At 36.4% G+C, this 16,462-nt stretch overlaps 1 protein-coding gene across 1 annotated transcript; it reads right to left on the reverse strand.

Annotated features, from left to right (window-relative positions):
• Nucleotides 1-2,115: 2,115 nt before the first annotated feature.
• On the reverse strand, nt 2,116-4,192 carry LOC135201883 (uncharacterized). Its single transcript, XM_064231182.1, has 2 exons — nt 3,795-4,192; nt 2,116-3,703 (listed from the first exon to the last, which is right to left on the reverse strand). Exons 1-2 carry the CDS (start codon nt 4,190-4,192, stop codon nt 2,116-2,118), a joined length of 1,986 nt encoding a protein of 661 aa, XP_064087252.1.
• Between the last annotated feature and the right edge of the window lie 12,270 nt (nt 4,193-16,462).

Below are 16,462 nucleotides of genomic sequence, written 5' to 3' on the forward strand. Positions count from 1 at the left end.
ACAATGCATCCGGAATGACGTTCTCCTTTCCTTTGATATGTAGGATATTCAAATCGTAGGGTTGTAAAAATAGACTCCGTCTTGTTAATATCTGATTATTGTTCCTGAAACGATTCAAATATTTTAATGGGTTATGGTCTGTATATACGGTTAATGAAGAGGTGGTACTGGTATATACCTCAAAATGTTGTAAAGCCAAAATTAAACCCAAAGTTTCTTTCTCAATGGTGGAGTATTTCTTCTGAGAATCATTCAATTTCTTAGAGTAATAAGCAATAGGATGCTCTACCCCAGTGTCGTCTTCCTGCAGTAATACTGCACCAATACCAATGTCACTGGCATCCACTGCTAGCTTGAAAGGAATAGAAAAATCTGGTGCTTTCAGAATAGGGGAAGTAGTCAAAATAGATTTTACTTTATCAAAAGCTTCCTGGCACTGGTTATCCCATTTAAAATCAACCCTTTTCCTCAACAAATTTGTTAGTGGTGCAACTATATCTGCAAAATTAGCCACAAACTTCCTATAATATAATGGCAAGACCCAGATATCTTCATTACTCCCTTTTTATCTTTAGGAACTGGAAAGTCTAAAATTGCTTTAATATTTGAATCTTTTGGTGCTACTTTGCCATGACCCACTTCGTGACCCAAATAAACTACCTTGGCTTTCCCAAATTCGCATTTATTTAAATTCACTACCAAACCTGCTTCTCTGAGTTTCTGTAAAAATGCAGCAATTTTCTTGACATGCTCTTCCCACGTATCACTAACAATTACCACATCATCTATATACGTAGTGCACCCTTCAAGGTCTTTGGTAATCATATTCATGAGTCTCTGAAAAGTACTACTCGAATTTTTCATTCCAAATGGCATGACATTGCAGGAATATAAACCAGTGGGTGTAACAAAAGCAGATATCTCTTTGGCTCTGTCTGTCAAACCTACCTGCCAATAACCCTTCAACATGTCAAACTTGCTGATAAATCTGGCCTTTCCAATGCGATCAATACAGTCATCCACCCTAGGAATTGGGAATGAATTTGTCCTGGTGACTGCATTTACTTTCCTGTAATCAAAACATAAACGGTATTGACCATCATTTTTTTTGACAAGTACTACAGGGGAACTCCACTGGCTGCTACTATGTTCAATTAATTTATGATCGAGCATATATTTTACTTCCCGTTCAACAATCTCTGCCTTTTAAAAGTGGATTCAAGCGATATGGGTGCTGTTTAATACGATTTGAATTGCCAACATCAACATCATGTTGTAATGAGCAGGTCCTGCCCGGAACATCTGAAAATACATCTTTATAATCGTAGAGTAAATCGCTCAACTCCTGACCTCGACTTCCCTCAAGATGAACCAATTTATTCTTCAAATTCCTTAAAGCATCTGAATTTGAAATAGGCCAGTCTTCAACCTCAGTCTCAAGTTTAAGTTTCTCTTGATTGCTATTACTTAACTTTATATTCAACAAGACTGGCTTTGGCGTCCTTGAAAAATATGGCTTTAACATATTAACATGGCACAACCTCTTTTTCCTTCTCCTATCTGGAGTAAGAACAACATAATCCGTATTTCCTACCTTCTTTTCTATTATGTAAGGCCCAGAAAACTTAGCATGTAATGGCTGACCTGCTACTGGAAGGAATACCAATACCTCATCTCCTGGTTTGTAGTCAACTTTTTTGGCTCCTAAATCATAGTATTTTTTCATCTTCTGCTGAGCTATGTCCCAGGTTTTCCCGATTCTTTCCCTGGAATCTGAAACAGTAACAACAAAATTAGAATCTTCAACATTATTAATCCACTGATCTTTAATCAATTTTAAAGGTCCTCTAACCTGATGACAAATACCAACTCGAAAGGAAAACCCTAACGACTCATTAGGGAGGTTTCTCTGGAGGTGGAAGGGGCAAACAGAAGGAAGGGCAAAAAAAGAGACCCCTTTATCCCAATCGCTTTTGTTCTCTAAACAAAATTTTCTCAACATGGTCTTCAAGGTTTGATGGTACCTTTCTACAGCCCCTTGGCTCTGATGATGGTATGCTGATGAAGTTACCTGCCTGATTCCTAGTTCCTGCATTGCCTGTCTAAATATTTTGCTCAAGAAATTTGAACCCTGGTCGACTGAACCTCTTTAGGCAATCCAAACCAAACCGAGTGAAAAAAAATTGTAAACATCCCATTTACAATATTCTTAGAGCAGACATTCCGCAACGGAATGGCCTCAGGATACCTAGTGGATCTGTCCATGATCGTAATCCCATTTACAATATTCTTAGAGCAGACATTCCGCAACGGAATGGCCTCAGGATACCTAGTGGATCTGTCCATGATCGTAAGTATATACTGATTTCCACCTTTTGACTTTGGCAATGGGCCAACAATATCCACTATTACCCTATGGAATGGTTCTTCCATGGCTGGTATGGGTTCAAGGGGAGCTTTAGTCAACTTTTGGTTCGGTTTTCCGATCATTTGACACACATGGCAAGTCTTACAAAATGCTTTAACATCAGAATGAATCCCAGGCCAATAAAAGTGTTTAGTTAATTTGTAAAAAGTTTTATTGACTCCGAAATGGCCACTAAATGGATTCTGATGTGCTAAATGTAAAATAGAGGGTCTGTAATTTGGAGGAACGACTATTTGGTAATTAACTTTCCATTCTTCATCGGCAGCAACCTTAGAGGCTCTAAATTTTCTCATCAATAATCCATTTTCGACATAATACCCAACTGGAATGTTCTCAATTTCCTTATCTGAAAAAGCCTTTGCAGCTATCTCTGCTAGCTCTAGGTCATTTTCCTGATCCCTTATGAATTTCTCTCTAGATACAGCTAAAACCTTACCTTGTTCAGAACAATCACCAAATTTTCCCAGAAAACACTTCGAGAAGTCAATCTTAGAATCCCTACTAGCTTCCACTTTCCGCATTGACCGTGTGATAGCACACACGGGAAAAATACCAGGAAATTCTCCTTCCAAGCTCTCCGTGCTTGCACAAAACTGAGGATAATTAAGTAACCGTGGGTTACTTAAAACCCTATTACCACCAATATCATTGGCCAATATTAAATCTACTCCCTCTACAGGAATTTCTTCCACAACGGCAACCCTAACCGGACCCGTTGCATAATCAGACTGCAGAACCACAGTCTCGTACGGACTAGAGATTATCTTTTGGAAAACTCTTAATACCTTTTCCTTACCCTCATACTCGAAACCTTCAGGCAATGCCCTTTTCAAAATCAATGACTGTAGGGCCCCGGTATCTCTGAGAATAACTAATCCTTTCCTGCCCTTACCACTTCCTGTAGCTACACTACCATAAGACACAAATGACTTATATCTCTCCAAATCAGAGAACCCAGGGCTTTTCCCACCCTCACTTAATGCACTAATCTCTCTATCAGCACTTACCCTGCTTACCAAAGCAACTGGTTTATGCTCTCTATTACCGTCCCTTAAGGACCAACAGTCGGCCTTTCTATGGCCCAGTTTACCACAGTTAAAACACTTAATTGGCATCCTCTGCCCACTAGGCAAACTATTACCTTTCAATACTGGAGCTACAACGCTTTTATCCAAATCACTTGCGTTTTCAGTTTTACTCTTACCACTTTTCAATTCCTGAAAACCCTCTTTGCTGCTTCTACCCCTAACCAAATTTTTCCCTTCATAAGTGTACCTTCAAATCCTTAGATAGACAATTCTTAAATTCTTCTAACATTATTAGTTGTTTAAACCCTTTAAAATCACAGATTTCTTTAGATCTCAACCAATGGTCAAGCAATTTAGCTTTTATACGAGCAAAATCTACATAAGTCTGATCTCCTGTCTTAAAAAGCCTACGAAATTTCAACCTGCAAGCCTCTGGCACTAATTCATATGCTTTGAGAATACACTTTTTCAATTCGTCATAATTACCACACGTCTCCTCAGACAAACTAGAAAATACCTCTTGAGCCCTACCTTTCAATGCACATTGTAATAATATAGACCATGAGGTCTTAGGCCAGCCCATTCCTTTCGCTACTTTCTCAAAAGTTATAAAATAATTAGTTACTTCATTTTCATTAAAAGGGGGAACCATCTTCATGTATTTAGCTACATCAAAATCTCCACTACCTTGTCTGTGTCTTACCTTAATTTCCTCTAACTTTAGTTCGTGTTCCATTCTTTCACGCTCAAGTTTCCTCTCTCTCCCTTTCTTCCGCTCTTACGTTCGCAGCTACTCTTTCACGTTCAGCAGCTACTCTTTCGTTCGCTATCTAGTTCAGCTTTATTCTAAGTTTCAAAGCTTCTATGCTATCACTTTCCTTTACCCTTGAAACTTCTGCCTTCTCCTCTACAATACCCAAGTGTCCTATCAAACCCTTTATCAAATCATCCTTTTTCATATCCGTAGTAAAACCTATGTCTAGATAATTAGCAATTAACACAAGTTCTCGTTTACACAGACTTTGAAAAGCTGCAACCCCCGGTAAGGACGACAGAAATTTCTTTACGTCAAAGTCACTTTCTAAATACTCTGTTTCAGACTCAGACATGACTGGTTACAATGGCTATAAAACAACTAAATGACCTCACTCAAACCTACAACAATTAAATAAACTCCTCATTTAAACCTGTTTTGTTCAAATTGAAATTCAAAGATCCCGGACAGGCCCCCAAACATGTTACGATGTCCACATCATGAACTACCACAACACACATTTAAAAACAGGTTTAATTATGAGGAGGAGAATTACACACAAAACAACACTTCAAAGCACTTTTATGATGCTTAAATAACAAACACTTCCAGATACGACCGGTATCTAAGAGCTCAGGTAATATTCATGGAAAAATAATTAATAAATATAATAAAACAAAACTTAGCTGATTTCAAACAAGCAGTTCTAGAGGTCTCCGAGTGAATAGGGAGTATTCGAAAACAATTTCTTGAGCGAGAGGTTCTTCTTCAGCCACCGATACGAAGATACGCCTGGAAAGCACAATCCAGGAACGAAGCCACACTCCTGAAATTCCCACATCTAAACCGGCCACACCAACGTAACTCGAGAGGGCCAACGCTGCTTCTCATACAGCCACAACCATCAGATGGGAACGGAATTATTTGCTCCAACTCAACGGCGAAAACACCGGATCCAACAATGTATCTTCTAACGTATCAGTGACCTTCCTTGAAGACAGACACCTTCTCACTCCCGACCATAACTCTCGTTGCTGTGACGTGACCTCCGAAACCTTCGTTCCTGATCGATAAATGGGGAACAAGTAGTTAACTGGCATTTGGACAATTGTCTAAATCTTTTTCCCGAACTATTCAAAACAGAATTACTTATTTATATTACAATACTTATATATACATATATGAATACACCACACATATATATACATATATATATACAAATATATATACATATATGAATACACACACACACACACATATATATATATATATATATATATATATATATATAATATATATATATGCATATATACATATATATACATATATATACACATACATATATGCATATATATACATATACATATATATTTATTCTTACGTTTGGGCCGGCCTTGTTGTGGCCCAGAAACGTAAAGGAAAAATATTTTAAGGAAAATGCAGAATAACTTACCTTAACAAAGGGAACTGCGTTACTCTATAATAAGGTCGCCATGAAATCAACTATTTACGTTACATACATTTATTTACAAGAGGCCGTTATAGCCTGGGAAAAGTAAATGCCAATCTAACGTTTGCTACAAAAGGAAATGCAACTTGTCCGCACGTGGGACCAAATCTATAATATAAAATGCTGGCTTCAAAAAAGAATCATCGTAATCTTGCGGGCGAGGCATGACACGTGACTCAGCAAATCTGAAAAATTTCCCAGATTAGATACAGCGTAAAAAAAAAGAAAAAAGAAAGAAAGAAAGACTTCTTGCGCAAAGCTACTGTTATTCAATTTCGTATAACCCCGGGGGAAAGTAAAAGTGATTCAAGGGAAAACTGAAAATGAAATTAGCAAGAGTCTTCTTGGAGAAAAAGAACTGGTTTGGAGTTTTACACTTTTTAGACGTACCGTAATTCCTTGAGGCTTGAATATGGGTCGTGCTATCAATCAACATGGTCCCGGGACACCAGCGGTTGGACAAAGGGCGGACTTCCCGTTAGAGGAGTAGGCGCGTCCGCCTTGCGTTAGGTCTAGCTTCGACTGAGAAAGAATCTGGCTGTTTTTGAATCATCTTGTTTTCACAATTAGCCTTTGGCATTGCCTGAAAAGTGAAAAACAACCAGCAAATGGAAGGGAAAAGAGGTCTTATGTTAGGGATTCCTGAAGCCCACATCGAAGCCTAGCTAACTAATCCTGTGACCTGCCTGTCTTACCCAGCCTGGTTCACACTATGCCAGTAATTTAGTCAAGTGGCGAGTAGTTTAGTTACTACTTTCCTACTAAACTGATCAATTTCGTTCGCACAACCAGTCAAGTAGAGTACATTAGTGTGTAAGGCATCGCAAGATGAACAGGCAACGCAGCAAAGCTAAAAGGCTAATCAAAGATATTGCAATAGCTATTTTAGAGGAAGTGGAGGAAGAAATAAGTGTATCACAAAGAAAAAGATTATGGGAACGAAAATGGATTCAGATTCAGAGAAGAAATCAACTAGGAGCTACTAATTCACTTCTCAAGGAATTAGAAGTAGAAGATCCTAGAGAATACTACTCAACATTCAGAATGAGTCAAGAATGTTTTAACTTTCTGTTGATGAAAGTGCAATCACAAATTCAACGAAATGATACCCATTTAAGGAGTGCAGTTCCGGCAAAAACCAAATTACAGGCAGTTCTATACCTTCTTGCTACTGGATGTAGTTTAAGAACACTCACACATCTATTCCGACTTGGGAAATCAACTATTTCAGAATTTTTGATAGAGGTTTGCGATTGTATCTACGAATCATTAAAGGAAGTCATCAATCAATGGTAATAGTAAAATAAATCATAAATATATGTCACAAATCATTTATTAATTAAACATTTGCTACATTTATGTTTAGTTATCATAATTAGTAATATTAAAGGCTTCAGTAATTATGTCTGTCGATATTATTGCAGACTCCTGGCTACACGTATTATGTTCAATATGTACTTCAGATATAGTAGACTGGGGTGTATAGTGTCTTCCTTCCATTGAATCACCAGATGAAAGTGGCGTGATTGGTCTGCTAATTGTTTGGGGTTCATTTACGCTTAGCAGATGCTGACGTCGAACTCTATTTATGTAGAGTTGAATGTGCTCCTGGGCTTCGAGTGCCAATAGTGTTGGGAAAGATTTAAGTTGAAGCCCAATGTGTCTCCCAAAAACCTCGAACTCGTTTTTATCTGTCATAGCAGCTTCAGATATGTCTTTCAGTTGGGATACCATACTAGATAGCTGCATCACTTTGGTCTTTTTTTTTCTAGCAGGCGTAGGTTTTGGGTCCTGTACTAAACTATCCTGCACTACAGTCATTGTGTTCAGTTTCTGCAATATGTACGCCATCGTTGTTAATCTGGAAAAAAAAAAAAGTATTTTAATAGGTATATATTTAAGTTAGGAGCCATTATAATATCAAGGGAGGGAATGTAAAGTGGTGGACATACTAATGGGATTAGTACCTACCGTTCACCACTATATTATATTAGTTTAAATTGAAACCACAATTTAACTTTATTTTTACTTTTTTCAGGTTCCTGGTACAACAGATTGGAAAATGATTGCAAATGGTTTTCAGAAAGAATAGAATTTTCCTGGATGCTGTGGAGCAATAGATGGCAAGCATGTCATTATAAAAGCACCTCATGACTCAGGAAGTTTATACTACAATTACAAAGAATCAAACAGTGTTGTCTTAATGGCAGTTGTAGATCATAAATATTGCTTCAGTTATATAGACATAGGTTGTAATGGTCGAGTTTCTGATGGAGGAGTTTTTCGTAACTGTAGTTTGTATCAATCTTTAGAGAATGGTATGCTACCAGAAGGTCATTTCCTAGTTGGCGACAATGCATTTCCCTTGAAAGAATACCGGTTAAAACCTTTCCCAGGAAGTAAATTAACATTAAAGCGAAAGATTTTTAATTATCGTTTGTCGCGGGCTAGGAGAATAGTTGAAAACTCATTTGATATACTAGCCGCCAGATTCAGTGTGTTTGAGAAACCAATGCCCTACAGTCCTAAGAAAGTGGTAAGCATCGTCAAGGCATGTTGCGCTTTACACAATTGGCTCAGACAAACAACATTACAGAACACGCAGTTTGTATATACAGAAGACAAAGAAAATCCCAATGAAGCAACTGTCATCCCCGGTAATTGGAGAGAGGTGCCAGCACCTCAAGGATTGGAACCACTACCAACATGTTTAAGCAACCGTTCTTCTGGTCGGTCTACTGATCTTCGGGAAAGATATGCCAATTACTTTGGCATATCTTTCTTAATGATACATTAAGAATTGTAAGGAAATACTATAATTCAGACATAATTAAATATATGTATTTACCAAATTGCTTTCACTTTCCATTATTATTGCATCATATTCCCTAGGCATTCATCTAATATGGTGAACCATTTCACCGATGGAGTGTAAACCGAGTCCGTCCCGGCACCAGATTTTTTGGATTCCTTGATTTTTTCTCAATTCTTATGAGTAGGTTGATCTGAGAAGAAAACAAACAAATATAGAATAATAATGTAATTACATGAATAAAGCAAAACATATAGCCGTTTTTAACCAATTTTAACCTTATCACAACTGGAAAAAAATTACTAACATGATTACGGAGGCATAAAAATAGAAAATACCTGATGTTCATCTCCTTCTCTCCAAATCCAGGTATATCCATGGTTTTCTCCAGATCAACGAAGGCACTTTGCTTGATTTGTTTATTTTTATACTGTGGACATTTAACATTCCACAAGCTCTCATGTTGCAAATATTTTGAAATAAATTTTAGTGTTGCCTCTTCATTCCATCGAAGTGCCATTTCTGCGGCAACCTACAACTCATGAACTCCACTAAATTACAAAATTCAACACGTGTTCTCACTGGTTTAGTGGACGAATGACAAGTGGGCGGAGCTACTACTTGACCGTAAAAATAGAACATTTTTGGATCGACTAAACACTAAATCACTAAATAGCTTACTAAACTACTTGACTAAACTGTTTGGTGTTCAGACACGTTTAGTAGCTAAATTACTCGCCACTTGACTAAATTACTGGCATAGTGCGAACCAGGCTTAAGCTCCGGTCTATAGCTGAAATGCCTTTCCCGGTTAAGTTTGCCTTTCCCGCCTGAGAATCAGGTGATTTTTTAGGAGAACATGGCTACCCTTTTAGGAATAAAATAAACTAATAAATCTGGGTAGACGAGAGGGGCAGCAATAAACGTAATATTATACACATATATACACTTATATATACACATTCAGTTGTATTCCACATAGGAAAATGAAAAAAGGTATATCTCAGAAAATGCCCAACAGTTTCGTCCTCCAATGGACCTCTTCTTGGAGCGTTTATTAAGGAAAGAGATAAAGTTTACAGTGCATGCGGCCAAGAAAGGCCTAAAATGTTTTTACACATACAGTTACCAAAAACTAGCAGTTTGAGCTACAAACTATTCAGCAGTAAAATAACAATAAAAACAAGAATAGCAGTTGAGCAAATGAAAAATACCAAAATATCTAACGAGGTAATACATCCATTTGAAATAGCATAACATACAGTACAGTACTGCTATTCTTGTTTTTATTGTTATTTTACTGCTGAATAGTTTGTAGCTCAAACTGCTAGTTTTTGGTAACTGTATGTTTAAAAACATTTTAGGCCTTTCTTGGCCGCATGCACTGTAAACTTTATCTCTTTCCTTAATAAACGCTCCAAGAAGAGGTCCATTGGAGGACGAAACTGTTGGGCATTTTCTGAGATATACCTTTTTTCATTTTCCTATGTGGAATACAACTGAATTACTATATCTTCGTGCCTAAGAAGATTACCAGTACTATAAGATTGTCCACGCGAATTCTTCAAGCTTTTCTTAATCTGTATCCACGTTGCCGACAACTAGTGTTTGACTTCAAGAAGGCCCTAATTAGGGCTCACAAAGTAAAATTACAATGGATATTCCTTAGGGAATGTAAAGCGGAATGCGTGATGCCCCGTTCGTTGATGACGTCTGCAATGAGAAGAGGAGTGTTTACTTTTGGCAATTTGGAAAACATGATTTTGAATTTACACATCGATAACGCGAAGAAAGAAAAAATGGAAGCATTTTGCTCAGTCTGTACAACTACGTGGTCAGTTTTTAAGAGACATTCCTATGGACTGGCAAGCGAGGTTATTGGATTATGTCTACAATCAACTACGACGTCAGATCACAGTGCATAAGAGGAGGCTTGATAATAAATTAAGATTTCTCATATCGAAGTCTGATTGGAAAACATATGGGAAAAATACCAACTACCTAATCTGTCGTCCAAAGTTTTAAGTGCAAAATGAGAAGTGTGTATTAGAACTGGGACTGAAATTCAATAATTCAACGAGAAAACTGATATAGTGGAAATCAGCAAACAGTTTATTATCAAAGAGAAATGCTATACTGATAAACCGGATATATTGAATGCACTAAATTTGGCCAGAGGTGTTGTGTATGGTGCATACTCATACATTGTACTTTTAACTTCTTTCCGAAACGTCTGAATAAGGCTTTGGACTCACTCAGAAAAGACAAAGATATCCACATAACCAGGGCAGATAAACTAATGTTGTTGTTGTTTTGGATCGAGGAGACTATGTTGATAAAATGAACATTCTGTTAAATGACCAAGATACGTATGAACATTGATTTCTAATCCTTGTGAGCGAGTAAATGCCCAGTTTCATAAAAGATTGAGAAAAGATATTTGGAACAATCAATATATGGTTAGTACGTTTACTACTGTAAATGCTAGACTTCTCTATTTGTATGGTACAGTTAAAACCCATAAGGAAGGACAACCATTACGTCTATAATTAGTACTATTGGTTCAGTGTCTTACACACTTTCTAAATTCTTAGTAACATTATTGCAACCACTTGTAGGTACAATATCTAATTCGCATGTTGAAAAAAATAATTTAGATTTTGTAAACAATAATCGGGAAAACTCCAAAAGATGATGAAATAATGGTAAGCTTTGATGTTAAAAGTCTGTTCACCTGTGTACCTGTCAACGACGTCTTAGAATTTTTAAATAGGCGAACTAAATAAACATGTCATGTCTTTGCCTAATCACGTAATTTTAGAACTAATCAGACTGTGCATGGTTGACACTTGTTTATTTTTAATGGCAAATTTTACCGACAAAAATTTGGAATGCAGATGGGTAATTGCTTGTCCCCAGTATTATCAAATAAATTTTACATGGAATTTTATGAATCTAGAATAGCTAATTCAATTATGGGCAGACATTGTTTTTTTCCGGGTTAGATATGTTGACGATGTATTTGCAGTACTGGAAAACTTCTATTGACATTCAGAAGATTTTAAGAGACCTCAATAATTTAGTTGCCCTCTTATAACTTTTACGGTTGACGAAGAAGACAATGGTGTTATCTTCATTTTTGGATGTTACAGTTGTGAGGTCAGTGGTAAGTTCTAGCTACAAAGTTTTAAATAATACAGAAAACCTACTAATACAATCTTATTATTAGCAATTACTCCTCACACAAAGTAGAAGTAAAACTCTCAGCATTAAGATCAATGTTTTCTTAGAGCTATTAATATCTGCAGTCCGGAATTTATCAATGAGGAACTAGAATTTATATATCAAGTTGGTATTGAAAATAATTTTAAATTGGAAGATATTGATTACAGTCTAAAGTTAGCACGAAAAACATTTTATTCATATGAGGAGAAAAACAGAAAACTGGATTTATATGTTTCCCATACCATCCCACATTAGAATCTATAGTCTACCCCTAAAGTTACTTGGTTTTAGTACAACTTTTTCATATCCTAGCACCATTGGAAAAACTTTAATTCATAATAGTCGGAGAACAATGAAGGAGTCATATATAAGATCCCATGCAAGTGCGGTAGTTTTTATATAGGACAATCTGGGAAGACACTCGAAAAACGCATTTTAAATCATAAATATAATATACGAACAAATAATACGAGCAATGCTTTATGTGTTCATAGTAGTTTATATAATGCACCGATTGACTGGCTCGGGTCAAAGATTTTGTTTAAGAGCACAGGTTTTATTAAAAGAAATTTGATAGAGACAACTTGCATTGTTAACAGCAAAGAAAAAATTTTTTAATCTATCGCCCTGGTTTGTATAAATTAAGATCCTTTTATCTTACATGTCATGAAACGTCAGTACAAATTGGATAATGTTATCCATTAACTATCATATAGTATAGGCTTGTAATAGATGTACTGTCTGTTATGCTGTTTTTCAAATGGATGTATTACCCCGTTAGATATTTTGTATTTTTCATTTGCTCAACTGCTATTCTTATTTGTTTTTATTGTTATTTTACTGCTGAATAGTTTGTAGCTCAAACTGCTAGTTTTTGGTAACTGTATGTTTAAAAAACATTTTAGGCCTTTCTTGGCTTGCATGCACTGTAAACTTTATCTCTTTCCTTAATAAACGCTCCAAGAAGAGGTCCATTGGAGGACGAAACTGTTGGGCATTTTCTGAGATATACCTTTTTTCATTTTCCTATGTGGAATACAACTGAATTAACTATATCTTCGTGCCTAAGAAGATTACCAGTATTATATATACACATATATACATGTACATACACACATACATATATATACACAATATATATACATATAGTATATATACAAATATATTATACATATATGAATATACATATATATACATATGCATAAAATATATATATATATATATATTTATATATATATATATTCGTAGATATACTATACATTATATATATAATATTATATATATATATATATATATATATATATATATACATCGTACAAAATTGGATATGGGAAGCGTTGCTATCAACCAACATACAACAAGGTGCTGAAGGAGACGTCTACTAGTAATTGTCCATTTATTAAACATTCTGACGTTTCGAGGACACAGCCTCATTTTCAAAGCTGAAAAACGTAATTATAATATATAAAAATATTACAAAGACTTAAAAATTAAGAAATTTACAATTAAAAAAATATTTACACTTTAAACAAAAATTAAAAAATTAAAAAAAACTAATATGCAACAGACAGAATGAAAGAAACTGACCGCTACCTTTCAGGACGGGAACCAAGGACCTAATGACATCAAAAAACAGAGACAGGGGCACACTCAAGACAAGTACAGTGACTCAGACTCGAGTGTCTGGACTGGTTGGACGTGTCTTACTGCTGCTCCCTTGGTTCCAACACTCTCTTAAGTCTTCACTGTCCCTACCGGCTGCATGCCGATGAACCTACTGGTATGTTTTCGGATGATCCGATAATTGTGGACGATGGAGTTGTGTGTGAGGATTTAGCATTGACGAGTAATGAGTCTGGTCATATGACCTAGCCTTTTAGGAAGAAAAAAAGAAGAAGAAAAAGAGGAAAAACAAGGAAAGCTCGCAAGGAGTCGAAGCACAAGGAGGTACAGCAATTATTTGTGAGGAACGAAATGCTATTGGCTTGGCTAATAAGAGGAAAAGGGTGAGTGGGAGAGACCTTGTATTACAAAATAAAAATACCGACGTCTCTTCTGATGAGGATAACGAAGATCAGGTGAGCTTTAACAACTACTGGGTTTGGAAAAACCGAAGGAGGAAGGAAAATTAACCAAAATTATTATTTTTGGTATTCCATTGTGTCTGGATCTTGAACTTATATTACAGGACGAGCGAATTGTGTGGGCCCAGCGTAGAGAGGTTAAGCAAGGGGGTGAGGTGTGTGCTATAAACCTCAGGCGATAGCGTTAATTAGAGGTGAAGTTCCAGATAAGATTTTTGTTTCTTGCATTGGTTAAAGAAGGGTATCTGTATTGAATGAGTCTCCTGTTATGTGCTATAAATGTAGTCAATGGGGACATTTGGCATACAAGTGCCAAAATGATTTTAGGTGTAGATTCTGCAGCATGATTCAAAAGACTGTCTGCAGAAAATGAAGGATAATGTTAAAATTATTCTAAAGTGCTGTCATTGTGGAGAAGGGCATAACGCAAATTCATGGTTATGTAAGCGAAAACCATTAGTTGCAGTAACCACAGTAATCAATTCACCACCGAAAATACCTCAGAATTGTTTCGATTCAAATAGCCCAGCAGCAGCAGCAGCAGCTCCAGTGGTTAATGTATGGGAACGCAGGAGTAAAGAACATAATGATGCAGTAAACGATCTTCGATTAGAAGTAAATGAACTTAGGAAGTTAATCTTAACTATGCAAGGTCAGATTGATAAGATTAGCAAAGTGAAAGGTATATTTGGTAGGAATGGCCTGGGTGTGAAAAGTACTCCTGCTAAAGATATTCGCCGCTTGGGTTACAGTGAGGTTGAGATCCACGCTGCTGATGTGGTTAGTGAGAGGGAACATATTACAATAGATGATTGTCAAGCAGGGAAGGTGGATTCATACAGAACCCAGGTTCATAATGTGGCCTTATTGTTAGAAAGAAGCAGTTTTGAAGTACATGGAAGAGCCAAATGATAATCTTCGAAATAACGTAATTGCGAAAGTAAAAGATTTTAAGGAGCAAATAAATATAAGTAGTAATGTATGTGTCTAAGTAAACGGGCAACTGACATTCATGCATACGTTTTGTCTTGCAATCCTGATGTAGTTGCTTTGCAGGAGGTAGGGGTAAATGGTGCTGGCTTTCAGTTGCCAGGATATCAAAGATTTAAATTACCTGCATGCCTAGAGAATAACACCAGAGGGTTAACTACTTTTATTAAGAACAGCATTCCTGCTGTTTTATGTGACTCTGTTATGATTAATGGTACAGAGTTTGTGTCCTTGAAATTGTATGTTACTGATTGCTATATATACATTATTAATGTTTATGGTCATAGTGATATGCTGAATATAGAAAGTTTGTCCCTATGTATTTTTGAAGAAAAGTGTTTACTACTGGGTGACCTTAGCCCCGCATAAGAATTTTGAAAATAATGGGGGTTCAAATAAAAATGGGTTTGTCATGAACAGTATTGTTAATTCTCTTGATCACATTTGTGTTTTGGGAAATAAAGACCCCACTCATGTGAGAGAAAGGGCGACTTGACTACGCCCTGCTCTTCAATATGTCTGAGTATGAATTCAGCCTTTGCCTCCGTTATTGGCGACTTAGTAAGTGACCATTTTGCTCTTGAGGTGAGTCTAGGTATACAAAGGACAACTTTCATTCCGAAACGAAAAAGATTAACTATCAAGAATGATGAGAAGGTTACATTTATGGCTAAGGTTGGTGAATAGTATAGGGACTACAAATATGTAAATGGACATGGAAATGATGAGAATGATTTGCTTAAAGTAATAGATTCTATATTGCACGTAAAGGGGAATCAGGAGAACCGTTCTATTGTGAATTCTAAAAAAGCAAAGTATACCGATGACAAAGTAATAAAGGGTTGGAACAATCTTTTAAGAAAAGCGCACAGGATGTGGACCATGAATCCAAATGATCTAAGTAATAGAGAGGTTATGATACAAATTGCAGAAGGTACTTCAGAAATACGAAAAAAAATAAGAGGAAAATACTGAGATCGCTTTTTAGAGGAAGTATCTTTTATGAAGTCCCTCAGTGGTGTATGGAACGCTGTGAATAAAGTTAGAGTGATCAGAAGAAAAAACATTGCACATCATGACCCAAAAGGAATGGCAAATGAACTAATGAAGAAATGGTCATCTGCCTCTAGCTTTAGTAATTTACCGGACAATGTTCAGGCTAGTTTACGTAACCGTCGACCACAGTGACGACAGTTAGTAAGAATGCAAATAGATATGGTGGAAGAGACTAGTTTCCCCTTTACTAAAGATGAATTATTGTTGGGAATTAAGAAAGGTGGGTCGACTGCTCCTGGGGAAGATGGGGTAACATATGAAATAATAAATTGTCTTATAATGATGGAAGATAGCCTACTACTTGATTTGATCAATCTTTGTTTTGAAAATGGCAAATTACCCATTAAATGGAGATTGGCATTGCTCGCACCTGTACCTAAGAGTAACGCAGAATATTGATATGCAAATTAATGGAACGGATGATTCTTAATAGATTACTTTTGTCATTGGTGATCAATTCTCTCAAAATCTTTATGGTTTTATTAAGGGAAAGAGTACAGCAGATTGTGCTTTAAGAGTGCTGTGCAACAGCAATATCAAATGAAGGGCATTTATTGATCTCAAAGGAGCATTTG

This window comes from Macrobrachium nipponense, chromosome 28 (assembly GCF_015104395.2).
Source record: "Macrobrachium nipponense isolate FS-2020 chromosome 28, ASM1510439v2, whole genome shotgun sequence".
NCBI lineage: Eukaryota > Metazoa > Arthropoda > Malacostraca > Decapoda > Palaemonidae > Macrobrachium > Macrobrachium nipponense.

Coding starts and splice junctions, on each gene's coding strand:
- LOC135201883 (XM_064231182.1), bottom strand. CDS start 4,192: ATGGAACACGAACTAAAGTTAGAGGAAATTAAGGTAAGACACAGACAA. Junction 3,704..3,794: donor GCTAAATTGCTTGACCATTG/GTTGAGATCTAA, acceptor AAGGATTTGAAG/GTACACTTATGAAGGGAAAA.